Genomic DNA, 15,674 nt, shown 5'->3' with positions numbered 1-15,674 from the left:
CCTGAATATCCTTCAACTGCTCTCCCAGCACCTTTACCTCACTCGACAAGCGAGCGTTCTCCTCCCTAACCACCCTCTCGTTCCCCTTTGCCTCAGTTACCAGGCATTGCAGGAACTCCTTATGGTTACGGAAGGTTTTCTCCTGGCTTATTCTTCCCTGCTTCTCATCCCTTAGCTCCGTGCACAACCTGCTCCCTACTACAGCCCTTGCGTCTGACTGTGCCTCGGACTCCCTGAGCTCTGCCTCTAACTTAGCAACCTGCTTATCTAGCAGTTGCACGTGTCTTTGTAGACAGACGAGCCATATCGCCTTTTCAATGCTGCGCCTATGCTCCTTTCCTTCCGTCCATTCTGCCGCTGCATCCACCGGACGCTCAGCATGCAACAAGCCTAGCACCCACTTCTTAGTGACGTTAACCTTCTTAAACACATATGAAGAAATCATTTCCTCCATTTGGGATCTTTCGCCAGAAGCACTGTCCATGACTGATTTACACTCCTTTAACCCAGGTCCTACTGCGGTCGCCAAGAGATGTAGGTGTTTTTTTTACACTCTTTTAACCCAGGTCCTGCTGCGGTCGCCGAGAGATGTAGGCGGTTTTTGATCCTAGCCCACTTGCTAGACGGACGGTTCGAATCGCCCCCGCCTTATGGAAGTTCTATACCTGGGAATTATTATTCAGAGTGTAAATGAAATAAGTCACAGACAGGAATGCTTCGGTGAAAAATCAAACTTGTATTTATTTGGTCTAACATACCCTGGCTAAAACATGCACTACTAAACAAAATCACTGTCCCTGTGGAGAATAAAATCCAGGTTACAAACAACATACATACAGTACAAAACTGGGGACTATAACAAGCAGTAATTCCCTTGTTGCTATGGTGACTCTAACTCCACCCCTACCAACGAATTACCCAGTCGCATAAACCCCTTCACCTGACTGAACCAAACGAAGCTCCCACCCTCGAAATAGCCCAAAAACTTCACTTCTGAGAAAAACCCTGAGCCCTTCCACCTCACCTGGGATATTTGGTTACTGGCTTGGCTCGATCGCTTCGCTCAGTGGCTTCTTCCTCTGGTACTTCTTGTTAAGTCGATCTTGGTGGAGCGAGGAAGCGAGAAAGAATGGTGGAAAAGAATCTATCTTTATAGGAGTCTGGCTACCCCTATGTTTTCCTGCCAATCTTAAAAATCCTTTCGTTTCTAAGCACTCCGGTGCTTAATCAGTGATGGGTCGTCCTCGGACCCATGCGTATTGGATTCATGGCCCTAAGTCCGGGATATATCTTTCGGTCTTTGGGAAAATAACTGGCTCCTTTTTGGCTGGCTGAGGCTAGTGGGCTCATTGCTCAGCTTCTCTTCTGAGATGGAGGTGAGAAGTGCTTTGCATATTAGAGTGGCCTTTTAATCAAGTTCAATGGCCCCCTTCCTTTTTCCAGGACTGTCGGGCGAACCCATACATTCTGGATGACTGACAGTTCTTTTGTCACAGCCAACTGCCATGCGTTCTCTGGAGTTTTTAACAAACCAGTCCCCCACGCATTTGCACAGGACGATCCCATAACAGGGAAAATACCTTCAGAAAAATCTCATAAAATCTACAAAATATTCCCAACTAAGTCCATTCTTCAAACAGAGCTTTTGCGATCTCTTCAAGGGGCAGTACTGAGGGAGCGCTGCACTGTCGGAGGGGCAGTACTGAGGGAGCGCTGCACTGTCGGAGGGGCAGTACTGAGGGAGCGCTGCACTGTCGGAGGGGCAGTACTGAGGGAGCGCTGCACTGTCGGAGGGGCAGTACTGAGGGAGCGCTGCACTGTCGGAGGGGCAGTACTGAGGGAGCGCTGCACTGTCGGAGGGGCAGTACTGAGGGAGCGCTGCACTGTCGGAGGGGCAGTACTGAGGGAGCGCCGCACTGTCGGAGGGGCAGTACTAAGGGAGCGCTGCACTGTCGGAGGGTCAGTATTGAGGGTGCGCTGCACTGTCTTGCCCGGGGAGGGGTGGAATTCAGGGGGGTTCCAGAGAGGGGCGTTACGTTCCGTGTATGCTTCACAGGTGCTCCTTGTACACTTGGTGCGGTGAGGTGGCCCTCCATCCAATAATAACCAGAGCCATTACTGGCGCTTTACCCGAGATAAACGTGTAAAATTGCTAACCAGTCACTCGCAACCTTAGACAATACACCAGCTTCTCAGAGCTGAACTTTGACCCAGCTGAACCCCAGGGGGCCGCCCCCCAATCCCAGCGAGCGGGTGCGAGCATGTGCACGGTGACCCCTCGCAGGCACTCTCCTGTGTGACTGTAAATTTTATCCTTCAGGACAATGACTGAGTGCCTGTTTTCACCTTTTGGCCCGATTCGGGATAAATGTTGTTGACATGTTGGTGAATTCTTTACAGTGTCCCAGAAAGTCTCCCGATGTGTTTCAGAGTTCCTCTGCACCAATGACCATGAAATGGTGAGTGTCCCTTTTAAGTGGCGAGTGTCCCTTTTAAGTGGCGCTTGAAATCGACATGGACGGCATGTTTGCTCTCAAACAGTTGCTCGCTGTTAGGAGAGGCTGTTAGTGGAAGCGTCAGCCACCAAAATGCCGTGCAGCCTCTTTAATGAGCGCCAGCAGGCATTTTGACTGACAATCAGCTGTTTAACGATTCTTACAGGCGGCCGCTTCTAGCGCTGGCTTCAACTCCTTCACCAAGATGGCGTCTTGCGCTAAACGCAGGCTAAACCAGCGTTGCAGCTTAACACCCCATTTTGGCCACCTCGGTGGCTCTTTAGCGCCTAAAGTATTCGCCGAAAACCGCCCCCCCCCCCCCCAGATGCCCGTGTGTTTTTGATAAATGTTTCCAATCAGCGAGGCTTCTCCCGTTAGCCAAAGATGGAGCTGTAATTGGGTGAATGTGAACAGTGACGTTCCTGTCCCCCTCTCCCCCTCCTGGCTCCTTGTTGGGGTTCAGTTCCACAGACCCTGCCTGCACTCTGACCCCCCCCCCTCCATCCCGAGTTTGAGCCTGAGTGTGCAGGTAAGACTCAGTCGGGGCGGGGGGGGTCCCAGTTTACAGTTTCCCGGTCTGTCTGCTTTTCCTCACACTACAGGAGAATATGGGCTGGTTTGAGAAGAATCGGGATGGGACAGAGTAGTGGTTGATGGATCCGGAACGCAGGGACATAGATTGAAGGTTAAATGTAAGAGATGGCGGACGGGGAGCAGGCGAATCAGTGGACACACATTCTAACCGTGATACCCCGAGGAATGTGGGCCATTTCCACTCACAGTAAAACAGGAACTGGACAAAATAAACAAACTTTTCAATTTTTATTTTTAAAAAAAGGGAACGTGATATACAAAATCTTTAAATAACGTATTAATATAATCCAGCATAACAAACAGTATCTTAGAATAATAAATATTTTAGTACGTAGGAGTGCTTAAATACTACACCTTTTAACAGGTTGTATATATGGAAGTGTTTGCTGCGGAGAATCACAGGTTGAAGGTGGGTGTACCGATTTACATGCACACTCCCTTACACACTCACTGACATACATGCACACTCCCTTACACACTCACTGACGTACATGCACACTCCCTTACACACTCACTGACGTACACGCACACTCCCTTACACACTCACCGATGTACACGCACTCCCTTACACACTCACTGACATACATGCACACTCCCTTACACACTCACTGACGTACATGCACACTCCCTTACACACTCACTGACGTACACTCCCTTACACACTCACCGATGTACACGCACACTCCCTTACACACTCACTGACATACATGCACACTCCCTTACACACTCACCGATGTACATGCACGCTCTCTTACACACTCACCGATGCACACTATCACATACTCACAGACCTGTGCACGTACAGATGTGCAGGCACTCTGTCTCAGAATTGGGTTAGGTCGATGGAGATAGCAGATTTGTTTTTGGACACTGAAAATTTGCTCACCACAGGACAGGGAAAGCTGCTGTCGTTCACCCAGTTCAGGTTTTGTCGAGTTGCAGGTTGTGTTAAACAGAACCGGAAACTCCACATTACAGCCCTGTTCCTCATTTTGTAAACCAAGATCTACGCAGAATATTTGAGGAAGCAAATGTAACCAAGAGTGAGCTGGTCAGATTCAGACATGTAGTTAGCGACCCACCCACGCACGCATGCACCCGCACACAGACCCACCCACCCACACACAGACCCCCACACAGACCCACCCACGCACAGACCCCCACACAGACCCCCCACACAGACCCCCACACAGACCCACCCACGCACAGACCCCCACACAGACCCACCCATGCACACAGACCCCCCACACAGACCCCCACACAGACCCCCATGCACCGACCCCCACACAGACCCACCCACGCACAGACCCCCACGCACCCCCACACAGACCCACCCACGCACAGACCCACCCACGCACAGACCCCCACGCACCCCCACACAGACCCCCACGCACAGACCCCCACACAGACCCACCCACGCACAGACCCCCCACACAGACCCCCATGCACCGACCCCCATGCACCCACACACAGACCCCCCCACGCACCCCCACACAGACCCCCACACAGACCCACCCACGCACCCCCACACAGACCCACCCACGCACACACACACACAGACCCCCACAGGTAATGGTTGCACCGAGTGTGACCCACATTGAAGAATGGGCAGATGCTATTCCTGCCCGCTCCTGGATCCAGTTAAGGGTGACAGGGACTGTGACTGAAGGGGGATCTGAAGCCTCAATCACCCACTGGCCCCGTCACCAGAACTGCACACTATGAACTCCCAGTCACAAAAAGGCAAGTAAATGCAGCGAGTAAGAGTTAATTCACAGTATTCTTGGAGCATTAAGCTTTATAAAATGTTCTGAATCTCTGATTATTGAGAGAAGCAGGAACCGCGAGGCAGCCAGTACGAGGACTGAAGGGGTAGAGAGGAGTGCGATCAATCAGCAAGGGACGAGCTTGGGATTCAAACAACCTGCAGGCTGCAGGAGGAGGAAAGAGTGAGGTATTAGCCCGGTGCCAGACCCGGCAAAGGTGAAGCTCCTCAGGTACAGTTTGAGCCTGCTCACCTGGTGTGGCTAACTACCCAATAAAACAATTGGTAAACAAATCAGACAAAAAAAAGCACTTTCAAAAGTTAGGATTCTTTTCCCGTTGGTCAGCAGAAATGACAGGAGAGGTCTCAATCAATGTTACCTTTCGGTTATTTTGGGTGCGCGGCCCCTTTAAGGGGCTGTGCGACCCATTCAAAATACCGTGCATGCGCGGTTTGTTCCTATTTAAAAGCCGGCTGTGCGGCCATGTTGCTTAAAGGGAACATTGATCTCAATCCTTTGTCTCGGTCATGTGTGTGTGGCCCAGAACCAGGTTCAGTCCCAGGCCCTCAGCAGCCCGTGAAACACGGGCGAGCCGGGAGTCTTCCATCGTGGAATGTTGCGAAATGGGAGCGACCACACTGACCCCTGACCTCAGGGATGGGGGGGCCGGACCGACCCGACCTCAGGGATGGGGGGGGGGTCAGACCGACCCATGACCTCAGGGATGGCGGGGGGGGGGGTCGGATCGACCCCTGACCTCAGGGATGGGGGGGGAAGGGGTCGGACCGACCCCTGACCTCAGGGATGGGGGGGGGGGGGAAGGGGTCGGACCGACCCCTGACCTCAGGGATGGGGGGGGGGGGAAGGGGTCGGACCGACCCCTGACCTCAGGGATGGGGGGGGGGGGAAGGGGTCGGACCGACCCCTGACCTCAGGGATGGGGGGGGGGGGTCAGACTGAACCCTGACCTCAGGGATGGGGTGGGTCGAACTGAACCCTGACCTCCGGGATGGGGGGTTCAGACCGACCCCTGACCTCAGGGATGGGGGGGTTCAGACCGACCCCTGACCTCAGGGATGGGGGGGGGGGGCGGTCAGACCGACCCCTGACCTCAGGGATGGATTGGCCGCAGCTCCTGCCGGGACACAATCGGTACAAACAGATTAAAATTCTTCAAAAGGTATCGAACATTCAAGCGCACGGCGAGAAAAAGCCTCTCTTTCGACCAGAGAGCAGGTCATCAATGGGACGAAAGGTCTTGAATACAAGTTCCCCACCGGCACCAACGCGCTGTCCAGTGACCCAGGAAGACGAGTGGGCACCACCGAGCGACACTTCACACATTGTCCCCTCAGTGGGTGGTGTTGAGGTGGTCGGGTGGTCCTCAGTAGTCCAGTGCGTGGGGTTGGAGCGACGCTCGGTGCCCATTGGCCAGCTCTCTCTGGGGTTAAAGCCGCTTGCTGTGTTCGGGCTGTTGGGTCTTAGGCCTTGTTCATGTGACTGTAAATCCAGCCCAGGTAGTTGGTGACCTTGGTGTAGACGCCCGGTATTTCCCGTTTCCCGCAGCCGATTCCCCAGCTGATGATTCCGTGCAGGCTCATGAGTCCCTCCGTCTGACAGACCAGCGGGCCTCCGGAGTCTCCCTGCATAGGGGCAACAAATAAAAGTGGGGTCAGGGTATATAGATAGCGAGGCTGGGCAGAGGGTTCGCCCGGGGAAACCATCGCCAGCCTCTACATATCCTTGGCGGAGATCGAAACACAAGCCTTTTCCAGCAGGGCCAGAGGAGCGAATCCCAGCTCTCCAAGCCAAGGTACTGAGGGCAATTATTCAACCCGAGCCCCAGCTCGGCAAGATGGGCTAATTTAGCACAGACCAGCAGTCGAAGCTCACCCCGACGGGTTTCTTTAGCTCACAGGGAGGTGTCTCATCCCCTCACTCCTCACCCATTGAGCATCATCTTTGATTGCTCAGATCACCGTGCGGTTGTTGGTCACTTGTGCTGCTCACTCACTGCTCCATCACTCCCCCCGCCCCCCCCCCAACAGCGGAGTTCAGTACTGGCTGGTGAAATGTTCATACTCTGTCCGCCTGCACTGTGAACACCCAGAGTACAAGTCCAGACTGTGCCCTTCAAAGCTGGGCTGTGAGGGGAGAGGAGTGAGCTGGGTAGCACTGGGGTGAAGCCCTATCAGTGGGGGTGGGAGCGGGACGAGCGGTTGTGATCTGGAATGCGCTGCCGGAAAGCAGATTTAATAGTAACTTTCAAAAGGAGAAATTTGCAGGGCTTTGGGGAAAGAGCAGGGGGAGTGGGATTAATTGGAGAGCTCTTTCCAAGAACCGGCACGATGGGCCGAATGGCCTCCTTCTCTGCTCTATGATTCGATGAATTAAGAGCATCAGAACAGGAAGCCGGTTTGGTTCAGAGTGCGAGGCTTCTTTCTGCTCAGGTTTTATTCCAGGATTTTGGAGCCATCAGTTGGAGCGAGCTTGTTCTCCGGAAGGGGGTGGGAGGTTACCTATTGGGTATCGGCGATTCCCGCCCGATCTGGGCACCGTTTTGGGGCGGGCACACAGCCGCTCAGAAAGTTCCGGGCTCGGCCAGCGTTTCCCCGCCAGGTTTTAGGGGTAGGCCTCGAGCCTGGGCATAAAGTTCCGGCTGCTCGTCACTCACCTTGCAGGCGTCGTCCGTGCCCCGAGTGTCGCCGGCGCAGATCATGTTCTCAGTGACGGTCCGGTTGTGTAGGTGGGCCGTGGTACAGCGGCTAGACGGGTAGAGACGCACGATTCCTTCCTTCAGCTGCTTGGAGTAGAATGGAGAGTCTGCGGAGTAGAGAGAGAGAGAGAGAGAGAGAGAGAGAGAGAGAGAGACAGAGGTTAGAGGTCGTCGTCAGGGAGGTCTCACCTGGTAAGAGAAACGTGTGTTAAAAAAAGAAAAATGAACTTACGTTCCGTTTCCCTGCCGTATCCCGAGATCTCGCACTCAGTCCAGTCTGCAAGGCGCTGCCCCTCCCGCGGCAGGCAGACCGTGCGCACATGACGCGTATCCTTGGCGCATTGCCCAGACTTCGAGCGGAGTTTGATTAGAGCTGGAGGAGAAGACCCCCAAAAAAAGGGTGAGTTTAGTCGGGGTCAAGGCCGTGCAACTCTGACTCTCAAAAACTGTCCCTCCTCGTCTCAGTCACTGTACCTCTGCCCAGCATCCTCCCTCCCGCCACCCCCCTCCCAGAGATCCTCCATCCTCAGCCCTGACAACGGCACTCAGACACCGTCATGTATGCGCGTACGGCAAATAACGGACAGGAGAACATAAGTTAAGAAATTGGACCAGGAGTCGGCCATTTGGCCCCTCGAGCCTGCTCCGCCATTCAATAAGATCATGGCTGATCTTCCATCTCATCTCCACTTTCCTGCACTATCCCCATATCCCTTGATTCCCTTAATATTCAAAAATCTATCGATCTCTGTCTTGAATATACTCAATGACTGAGCCTCCACAGCCCTCTGGGGTAGAAAATTCCAAAGATTCACCACCCTCTGAGTGAAGAAATTTCTCCTCATCTCAGTCCTAAATGGCCGACCCCTTATTCTGAGACTGTGGCCCCTGGTTCTAGACTCCCCAGTCAGGGGAAACATCCTCCCTGCATCTACCCTGTCAAGCCCTGTAAGAATTTTGTATGTTTCAATGAGATCACCTCTCATTCTTCTAAACTCTAGAGAATATAGGCCTAGTCTACTCAATCTCTCCTCATAGGACAATCCCCCCATCCCAGGAACCAGTCTGGTGAACCTTCGTTGCACTCCCTCTATGGTAAGTATATCCTTCCTTAGGTAAGGAGACCAAAACTGTACACAATACTCCTGGCGTGGTCTCACCAGGACCCTATATAATTGCAGTAAGACGTCTTTACTCTTATACTCAAATCCTCTTGTAATAAAGGCCAACATACCATTTGCTTTCCTAATTGCTTGCTGTACCTGCATGTTAACTTTCAGTGATTCGTGTACAAGGACACCCAGGTCCCTCTGAACACCAACATTTCCCAATCTCTCACCATTTAAAAAATACTCTGTTCTATTTTCCCTACCAAAGTGGATAACTCCACATTTCTCCACATTATATTCCATTTGCCATGTTCTTGCCCACTCACTTAGCCTGTCTATATCCCCTTGAAGCCTCCTTGCATCCTCCTCACAACTTACATTCCCACCCAGCTTTGTATCATCAGCAAACTTGGATATATTACATTTGGTCCCCTCATCCAAATCATTGATATAGATTGTGAATAGCTGGGGCCCAAGCACTGATCCTTGCGGTACCCCACTAGTTACAGCCTGCCCACCCGAAAATGACCCGTTTATTCCTATTCTGCCCATTAACCAATCCTCAATCCTTCTGAAAATCTAAATACACCACATCCACTGGTTCCCCCTTATCTATTCTGCTAGTTACCACCTCAAAAAACTCTAATAGATTCGTCAAACATGATTTCCCTTTCGTGTTGACTCTGCCCAATCCCATTATTATTTTCTAAGTGCCCTGTTACCACGTCCTTAATAATAGAAGACCCTCTGGTCCATCCAGCCTGTCCCACTCAGTCCTGGTGTCTTGTGGCTCATGATATATAAACTCTGCACTTCACCCGGAGCCACATGATCTCCTGGGAGGGGCGGGAAACCAGATACGGAAGTTGCAAGGAGAGGGTTAGCAGGGGGCTGTCATTCTACTTCTGGCAGCTGACTCCTTTCCCCAAAGACCATCTCCAGTTCGGTACAGTTCCCAGAGAGTCTGTTCAATGTGTGGGGGCTGACAGGCTCGCGAACTGTCCCTGATCTTGTCCCCTCTTGAACTGGGATAACTGGGTAGTGATCAGGAGCAGGAACCTTGGCCGATAACCCCTCGCCCTCCACTATCCAACTGACTATAGACCGACAGTCCAACACTGTGGCCTGTACAGTTCGGAACCACACCCAGAGAGTGTGTTCGCCCAATAGCCACTGGGGCAGAAGATGTTCATGAGCCACTTGCACTCGGCTCGTGGTTCCGCTGATCATTCAGAGATGGCCACCCAGCCCCCGTCAATACAGAAGGCCCTTGGCACAGCACTTTGGGCCCTTTATGCATGGCATGGTTGGCACCAGGCTTCAGTCAGGCGCTGCACACTGGCACTGCCTAGTCTCCAGCCCCTGTCCCTGCCTCCCATTGGGTGTAAGGGCCAGGCTCTGCAGCCAGTGTAGACGGAGAAGGCCACTTGCGGTGGGGAGTCCCTGTGGAGAAATGCGTTCAGGAGAGAGACTTTAAGCGAGAGATAAATAAGGTCGTACCAATGTCGTGATTGTAAGTGTCTTCATCGAAAGCCTCGTGTATGAAGTACTTTTCCACTTCCAGTGCCTGATCGTTAATGGACGCCTCCATCCGGAATGTTCTCCCCATGATCACTCGGATATTTGTTGGTTTGAAACTGTTGGGAGCAGGACAATACACTTAACGCATTTTAACCATCTTCAACCCTTTCAAAACAGCACGGGAATTCCTACCCAGCCACCACAGAATGGGGGGCGGGAAGACTTGGGGGGGAACAGTCTCCGCGGCTACTGTAACTACAGTGCCAGACCAGCGGAAACCGCGGACTCGGCCGTTTCCCCAATGTTTGCGGCGGCTCTGCTATAGGCTCTGCTATAGGCTCCATGCCCCTCAGCGACAGCCTCACCTGCACTGGTGATGAGGGGCGGGATTTGCACATCGACTGTGCTTAGTGCGGATTGTGTAACGGTGGCTCCTCAGTCCACACGAGTTGGCGTGTTGGGGTTAGCAGCGAGGGCTGGGGATCTACAGGGCCTTGCCTTGTGAGAGACCTTTCTTCACCTCCCCCCCCGCGTGTCTCTCCCTCCTTTAAAACCAAGCCTCATCACATCATCATCTACTCAAACTCATTCCTTCGCAGGGTCTCAAAGCCCTGGAACTCCTCCCCTCACGCAGTCTTCCCTTGCTCCTATGATCTGGAGGCTCTTAAACCCCAGTCTGGGCTCACCTATGCAACATTTACTTTTGTTCCAAAGTTTGTGAAGTGCCTTGGGGAGCGTCTCTCTACCATCGAGGTCCTACGTCAATCTGTGGATTGATCTCGTTTCCTCTATTGCACCATGGGTTTTGGCCGAGGCCCCTCACTGACACGGGTCTCACACTGCGGTCCCACTTACCTATCGTAAAAGCAGTGAGCTGCTGTCAGGACCCAGCAGGATCCGATCAGGCTCCCGCCACACAGGAAGGCATATTCCTTGGACCTCCGGTGGTAGATGAAAATGGCAGCCTGCCAGGGGTGGGAGGTGATGTCGCTGGTTGTTCCGCCCAGGATCCGGTACTGCTGGGGTTTTGGTTGTCTCTTCCCGCAGGTCCCTGTTGCAGACACATGCAGAATGGGGAACGATCAAGCAAATTTAAAATGGGTAATGTCTTTAAATCTAGACAAATACTGCCATCGCTCCTCTGCCAAAGGCACTAACTCTGGGTACTGAGTGTGCGTTTATGTACGTGTCCATCCATGTGTGTGTCCGTATGCCAGTGTGTCTGTGTGTCTGTGCGCATGTGTGGCTGTATGTGTGCGTCCGTCCGTCAGTGTGTGTGTCCGTGTCTGTCCGTCAGTGTGTGTGTCAGTCAGTGTGTGTGTGTGTGTGTGTGTGTGTGTGTGTGTGTGTGTGTGTGTGTGTGTGTGTCCGTGTCTGTCAGTCAGTGCGTGTGTCTGTCTGTCAGTCAGTGTGTGTGTGTGTGTGTCCGTGTTTGTCAGTCAGTGTGTGTGTCCGTCAGTGTGTGTGTGTGTCCGTGTCTGTCCGGCAGTGTGTGTATCCATGTGTGTGTCGGGTCTGTCCGTCAGTGTGGGTGTGTCGGGTCTGTCCGTCAGTGTGTGTTTGTCCGGGTCTGTCAGTCAGTGTGTGTGTCCGTGTTTGTCAGTCAGTGTGGGTGTGTCGGGTCTGTCCGTCAGTGTGGGTGTGTCCATGTTTGTCAGTCAGTGTGGGTGTGTCCGTGTTTGTCAGTCAGTGTGGGTGTGTCCGTGTTTGTCAGTCAGTGTGGGTGTGTCCGTGTTTGTCAGTCAGTGTGGGTGTGTCCGTGTTTGTCAGTCAGTGTGGGTGTGTCCGTGTTTGTCAGTCAGTGTGGGTGTGTCCGTGTTTGTCAGTCAGTGTGGGTGTGTCCGTGTTTGTCAGTCAGTGTGGGTGTGTCCGTGTTTGTCAGTCAGTGTGTGTGTCCGTGTTTGTCAGTCAGTGTGTATGTGTGTGTCCGTGTTTGTCAGTCAGTGTGTGTGTGTCCGGGTCTGTCAGTCAGTGTGTGTGTCCGGGTCTGTCCGTCAGTCAGTGTGTGTGTCCGGGTCTGTCAGTCAGTGTGTGTGTGTCCGTGTTTGTCAGTGTGTGTGTCCGGGTCTGTCCGTCAGTCAGTGTGTGTGTCCGGGTCTGTCAGTCAGTGTGTGTGTCCGGGTCTGTCCGTCAGTCAGTGTGTGTGTCCGGGTCTGTCAGTCAGTGTGTGTGTCCGGGTCTGTCCGTCAGTCAGTGTGTGTGTGTCCGGGTCTGTCCGTCAGTCAGTGTGTGTGTCCGGGTCTGTCAGTCAGTGTGTGTGTGTCCGTGTTTGTCAGTCAGTGTGTGTGTCCGGGTCTGTCCGTCAGTCAGTGTGTGTGTCCGGGTCTGTCAGTCAGTGTGTGTGTCCGGGTCTGTCCGTCAGTCAGTGTGTGTGTCCGGGTCTGTCAGTCAGTGTGTGTGTCCGGGTCTGTCCGTCAGTCAGTGTGTGTGTGTCCGGGTCTGTCCGTCAGTTAGTGTGTGTGTCCGGGTCTGTCAGTCAGTGTGTGTGTGTCCGGGTCTGTCCGTCAGTCAGTGTGTGTGTCCGTGTTTGTCAGTCAGTGTGTGTGTCCGGGTCTGTCAGTCAGTGTGTGTGTCCGTGTTTGTCAGTCAGTGTGTGTGTCCGGGTCTGTCAGTCAGTGTGTGTGTCCGGGTCTGTCAGTCAGTGTGTGTGTGTCCGTGTTTGTCAGTCAGTGTGTGTGTCCGGGTCTGTCAGTCAGTGTGTGTGTCCGGGTCTGTCAGTCAGTGTGTGTGTCCGGGTCTGTCAGTCAGTGTGTGTGTGTCCGGGTCTGTCAGTCAGTGTGTGTGTGTCCGGGTCTGTCAGTCAGTGTGTGTGTGTCCGGGTCTGTCAGTCAGTGTGTGTGTCCGTGTTTGTCAGTCAGTGTGTGTGTGTGTGTCCGGGTCTGTCAGTCAGTGTGTGTGTGTGTCCGTGTTTGTCAGTCAGTGTGTGTGTGTGTGTCCGGGTCTGTCAGTCAGTGTGTGTGTGTGTCCGTGTTTGTCAGTCAGTGTGTGTGTGTGTCCGTGTTTGTCAGTCAGTGTGTGTGTGTGTGTCCGTGTTTGTCAGTCAGTGTGTGTGTGTGTGTGTGTGTGTGTGTCCGTGCGTGTGCCTGCACCTGTGTGAGTGCGTGTATGCCCAGTTGCTGAGTGTTGGGCAGGTGTGTAATTCTTACCAGTTGAGATGCAGTGCTGGATGTTGCAGTATTCCCAAGTGACTTTGCTTCCCCTCTTAATATAACACCAGGGTTTGGAATCTCCATCCGGATTTCTGGAATGACAAGACGACATTGTGTGAGTGTTAGTGAAGAGAGACACAGGGGTAATGGTGTCCTGTCCTCTCCCGACATGCGGCAGGAGTTCCGGGAGGGTGGCGAGGAGTGGGGGACGCTGGCTGGTTTTAATTGTCCCCAACCCAGGGACCAAGTGTCGTGTCCTGACTGAGGAAGGGGTAACTCCGCACAGGCCAAACATTGACAGGACAATTGAGCAGACCAACAGTAACTGAAGGTTGTGGGTTCAAGTCCCACTCCAGACACTTGAGCACATAAATCTAGGCTGACACTGCAGTGCAGTGCAGTGCTGAGGGAGTGCTGCACTGTCGGAGGTGCCGTCTTTCAGATGAGACGTTAAACCAAGGCCCCGTCTGCTCTCTCAGGTGGACATAAAAGATCCCACGGCACTTTTCCGGCACTTATCCCACAATAAACATCACTAAAACAGATTATCTGGTCATTTTCACATTGCTGTTTGTGGGAGCTTGCTGTGCACAAATCGGCTGCCGCATTTCCTACATTACAACAGTGACTACACTTCAAAAAAAAATTACTTTGTTGGCTGTAAAGCACTTTGGGACGTCCGGTGGTCATGAAAGGCGCTATAGAAATGCAAGTCTTTCTTTTTTTTAAAAATTTATGCAGCAACAAAGCGAGGGTAAATGCGAGTGACCCGCAGCGGGAGTTGCAGGAGAGTTTGATTGCTTTTGATGTGAGAGTTTTACCTGCAGTGACTGTGGCTGCCCAGCCCCAGCCGATGGGCGGTGGGTACCCAGGCATTGGTCTGCTTGTTACGGACGGCCTCCGAATCCCAGTTGAGGCAGCGGCTCCCCGACCGAGAGTAGCTCCGGGTTCCCCGGTAATCCGCCCCGGTTTTGGTGTAACACTCAGAGCCGAGACCTGCGGCCAAACAGAAGCCTGGTTAATTATTGCCCCTCGCTGTACCTGTCCCAGTCCCAGGGTCACCTGTCCGCAGGCTGCGGTGTGCGGTTCCCAGGGTCACCTGTCCGCAGTGTGCGGTTCCCCAGTCCCAGAGTCACCGGTCCGCAGGCTGCGGTGTGCGGTTCCCCAGTCCCAGAGTCACCGGTCCGCAGGCTGCGGTGTGCGGTTCCCCAGTCCCAGAGTCACCTGTCCGCAGTGTGCGGTTCCCCAGTCCCAGAGTCACCGGTCCGCAGGCTGCGGTGTGAGGTTCCCCAGTCCCAGAGTCACCTGTCCGCAGGCTGCGGTGTGAGGTTCCCCAGTCCCAGGGTCACCTGTCCGCAGGCTGCGGTGTGAGGTTCCCCAGTCCCAGGGTCACCTGTCCGCAGGCTGCGGTGTGAGGTTCCCCAGTCCCAGAGTCACCTGTCCGCAGGCTGCGGTGTGCGGTTCCCCAGTCCCAGAGTCACCTGTCCGCAGGCTGCGGTGTGCGGTTCCCCAGTCCCAGAGTCACCTGTCCGCAGGCTGCAGTGTGCAGTTCCCCAGTCCCAGAGTCACCTGTCCGCAGGCTGCGGTGTGAGGTTCCCCAGTCCCAGAGTCACCTGTCCGCAGGCTGCAGTGTGCGGTTCCCCAGTCCCAGAGTCACCTGTCCGCAGGCTGCAGTGTGCAGTTCCCCAGTCCCAGAGTCACCTGTCCGCAGGCTGCGGTGTGAGGTTCCCCAGTCCCAGGGTCACCTGTCCGCAGGCTGCGGTGTGAGGTTCCCCAGTCCCAGGGTCACCTGTCCGCAGGCTGCGGTGTGAGGTTCCCCAGTCCCAGAGTCACCTGTCCGCAGGCTGCGGTGTGAGGTTCCCCAGTCCCAGGGTCACCTGTCCGCAGGCTGCAGTGTGCAGTTCCCCAGTCCCAGAGTCACCGGTCCGCAGGCTGCGGTGTGAGGTTCCCCAGTCCCAGAGTCACCTGTCCGCAGGCTGCGGTGTGAGGTTCCCCAGTCCCAGAGTCACCTGTCCGCAGGCTGCGGTGTGCGGTTCCCCAGTCCCAGAGTCACCTGTCCGCAGGCTGCGGTGTGAGGTTCCCCAGTCCCAGGGTCACCTGTCCGCAGGCTGCGGTGTGCGGTTCCCCAGTCCCAGAGTCACTGCTGGTGCCTGCACGGGGCTGCACCAAGCAGGAAGGCAGCGGTCAGCCCGGTTTCACTTGGGGCAGTATGCAGAGCTTCCATATCCCTGTGTTAGGGATGTCCAGGCCAGCTGGAAATCCCATTGCCAAGTTTATCTGTTGACGGAGTGGGGATGGTGGACGAGCCTGCCGCCACTCCCTGG

General features: G+C 54.1%; 1 protein-coding gene across 2 annotated transcripts in view; it reads right to left on the bottom strand.

Moving 5' to 3' along the window:
• Positions 1 to 4,615: 4,615 nt before the first annotated feature.
• plat (plasminogen activator, tissue) overlaps positions 4,616 to 15,674 on the bottom strand; it is a 31,291-nt gene continuing 20,232 nt past the window's right edge. For both annotated transcript variants that reach the window (XM_085971308.1, XM_085971309.1), the window contains exons 8-14: positions 14,172 to 14,346; positions 13,348 to 13,442; positions 11,057 to 11,252; positions 10,181 to 10,317; positions 7,804 to 7,944; positions 7,530 to 7,678; positions 4,616 to 6,498 (exon numbers count right to left, since the gene is read on the bottom strand). In XM_085971308.1, the coding sequence (XP_085827434.1) occupies positions 6,337 to 6,498; positions 7,530 to 7,678; positions 7,804 to 7,944; positions 10,181 to 10,317; positions 11,057 to 11,252; positions 13,348 to 13,442; positions 14,172 to 14,346 (1,055 nt within the window). In that variant the 3' untranslated portion in view covers positions 4,616 to 6,336. The remainder of the gene's footprint in view (positions 6,499 to 7,529; positions 7,679 to 7,803; positions 7,945 to 10,180; positions 10,318 to 11,056; positions 11,253 to 13,347; positions 13,443 to 14,171; positions 14,347 to 15,674) is intronic.

The sequence above is a fragment of the Somniosus microcephalus genome, chromosome 30, assembly GCF_052327205.1.
Source record: "Somniosus microcephalus isolate GS21.2 chromosome 30, FLI_Smic_1.0, whole genome shotgun sequence".
NCBI classification, from domain to species: domain Eukaryota; kingdom Metazoa; phylum Chordata; class Chondrichthyes; order Squaliformes; family Somniosidae; genus Somniosus; species Somniosus microcephalus.
Note: the sequence above shows the minus strand (reverse complement) of the source record. Positions and strands in the feature narration are given on the sequence as shown.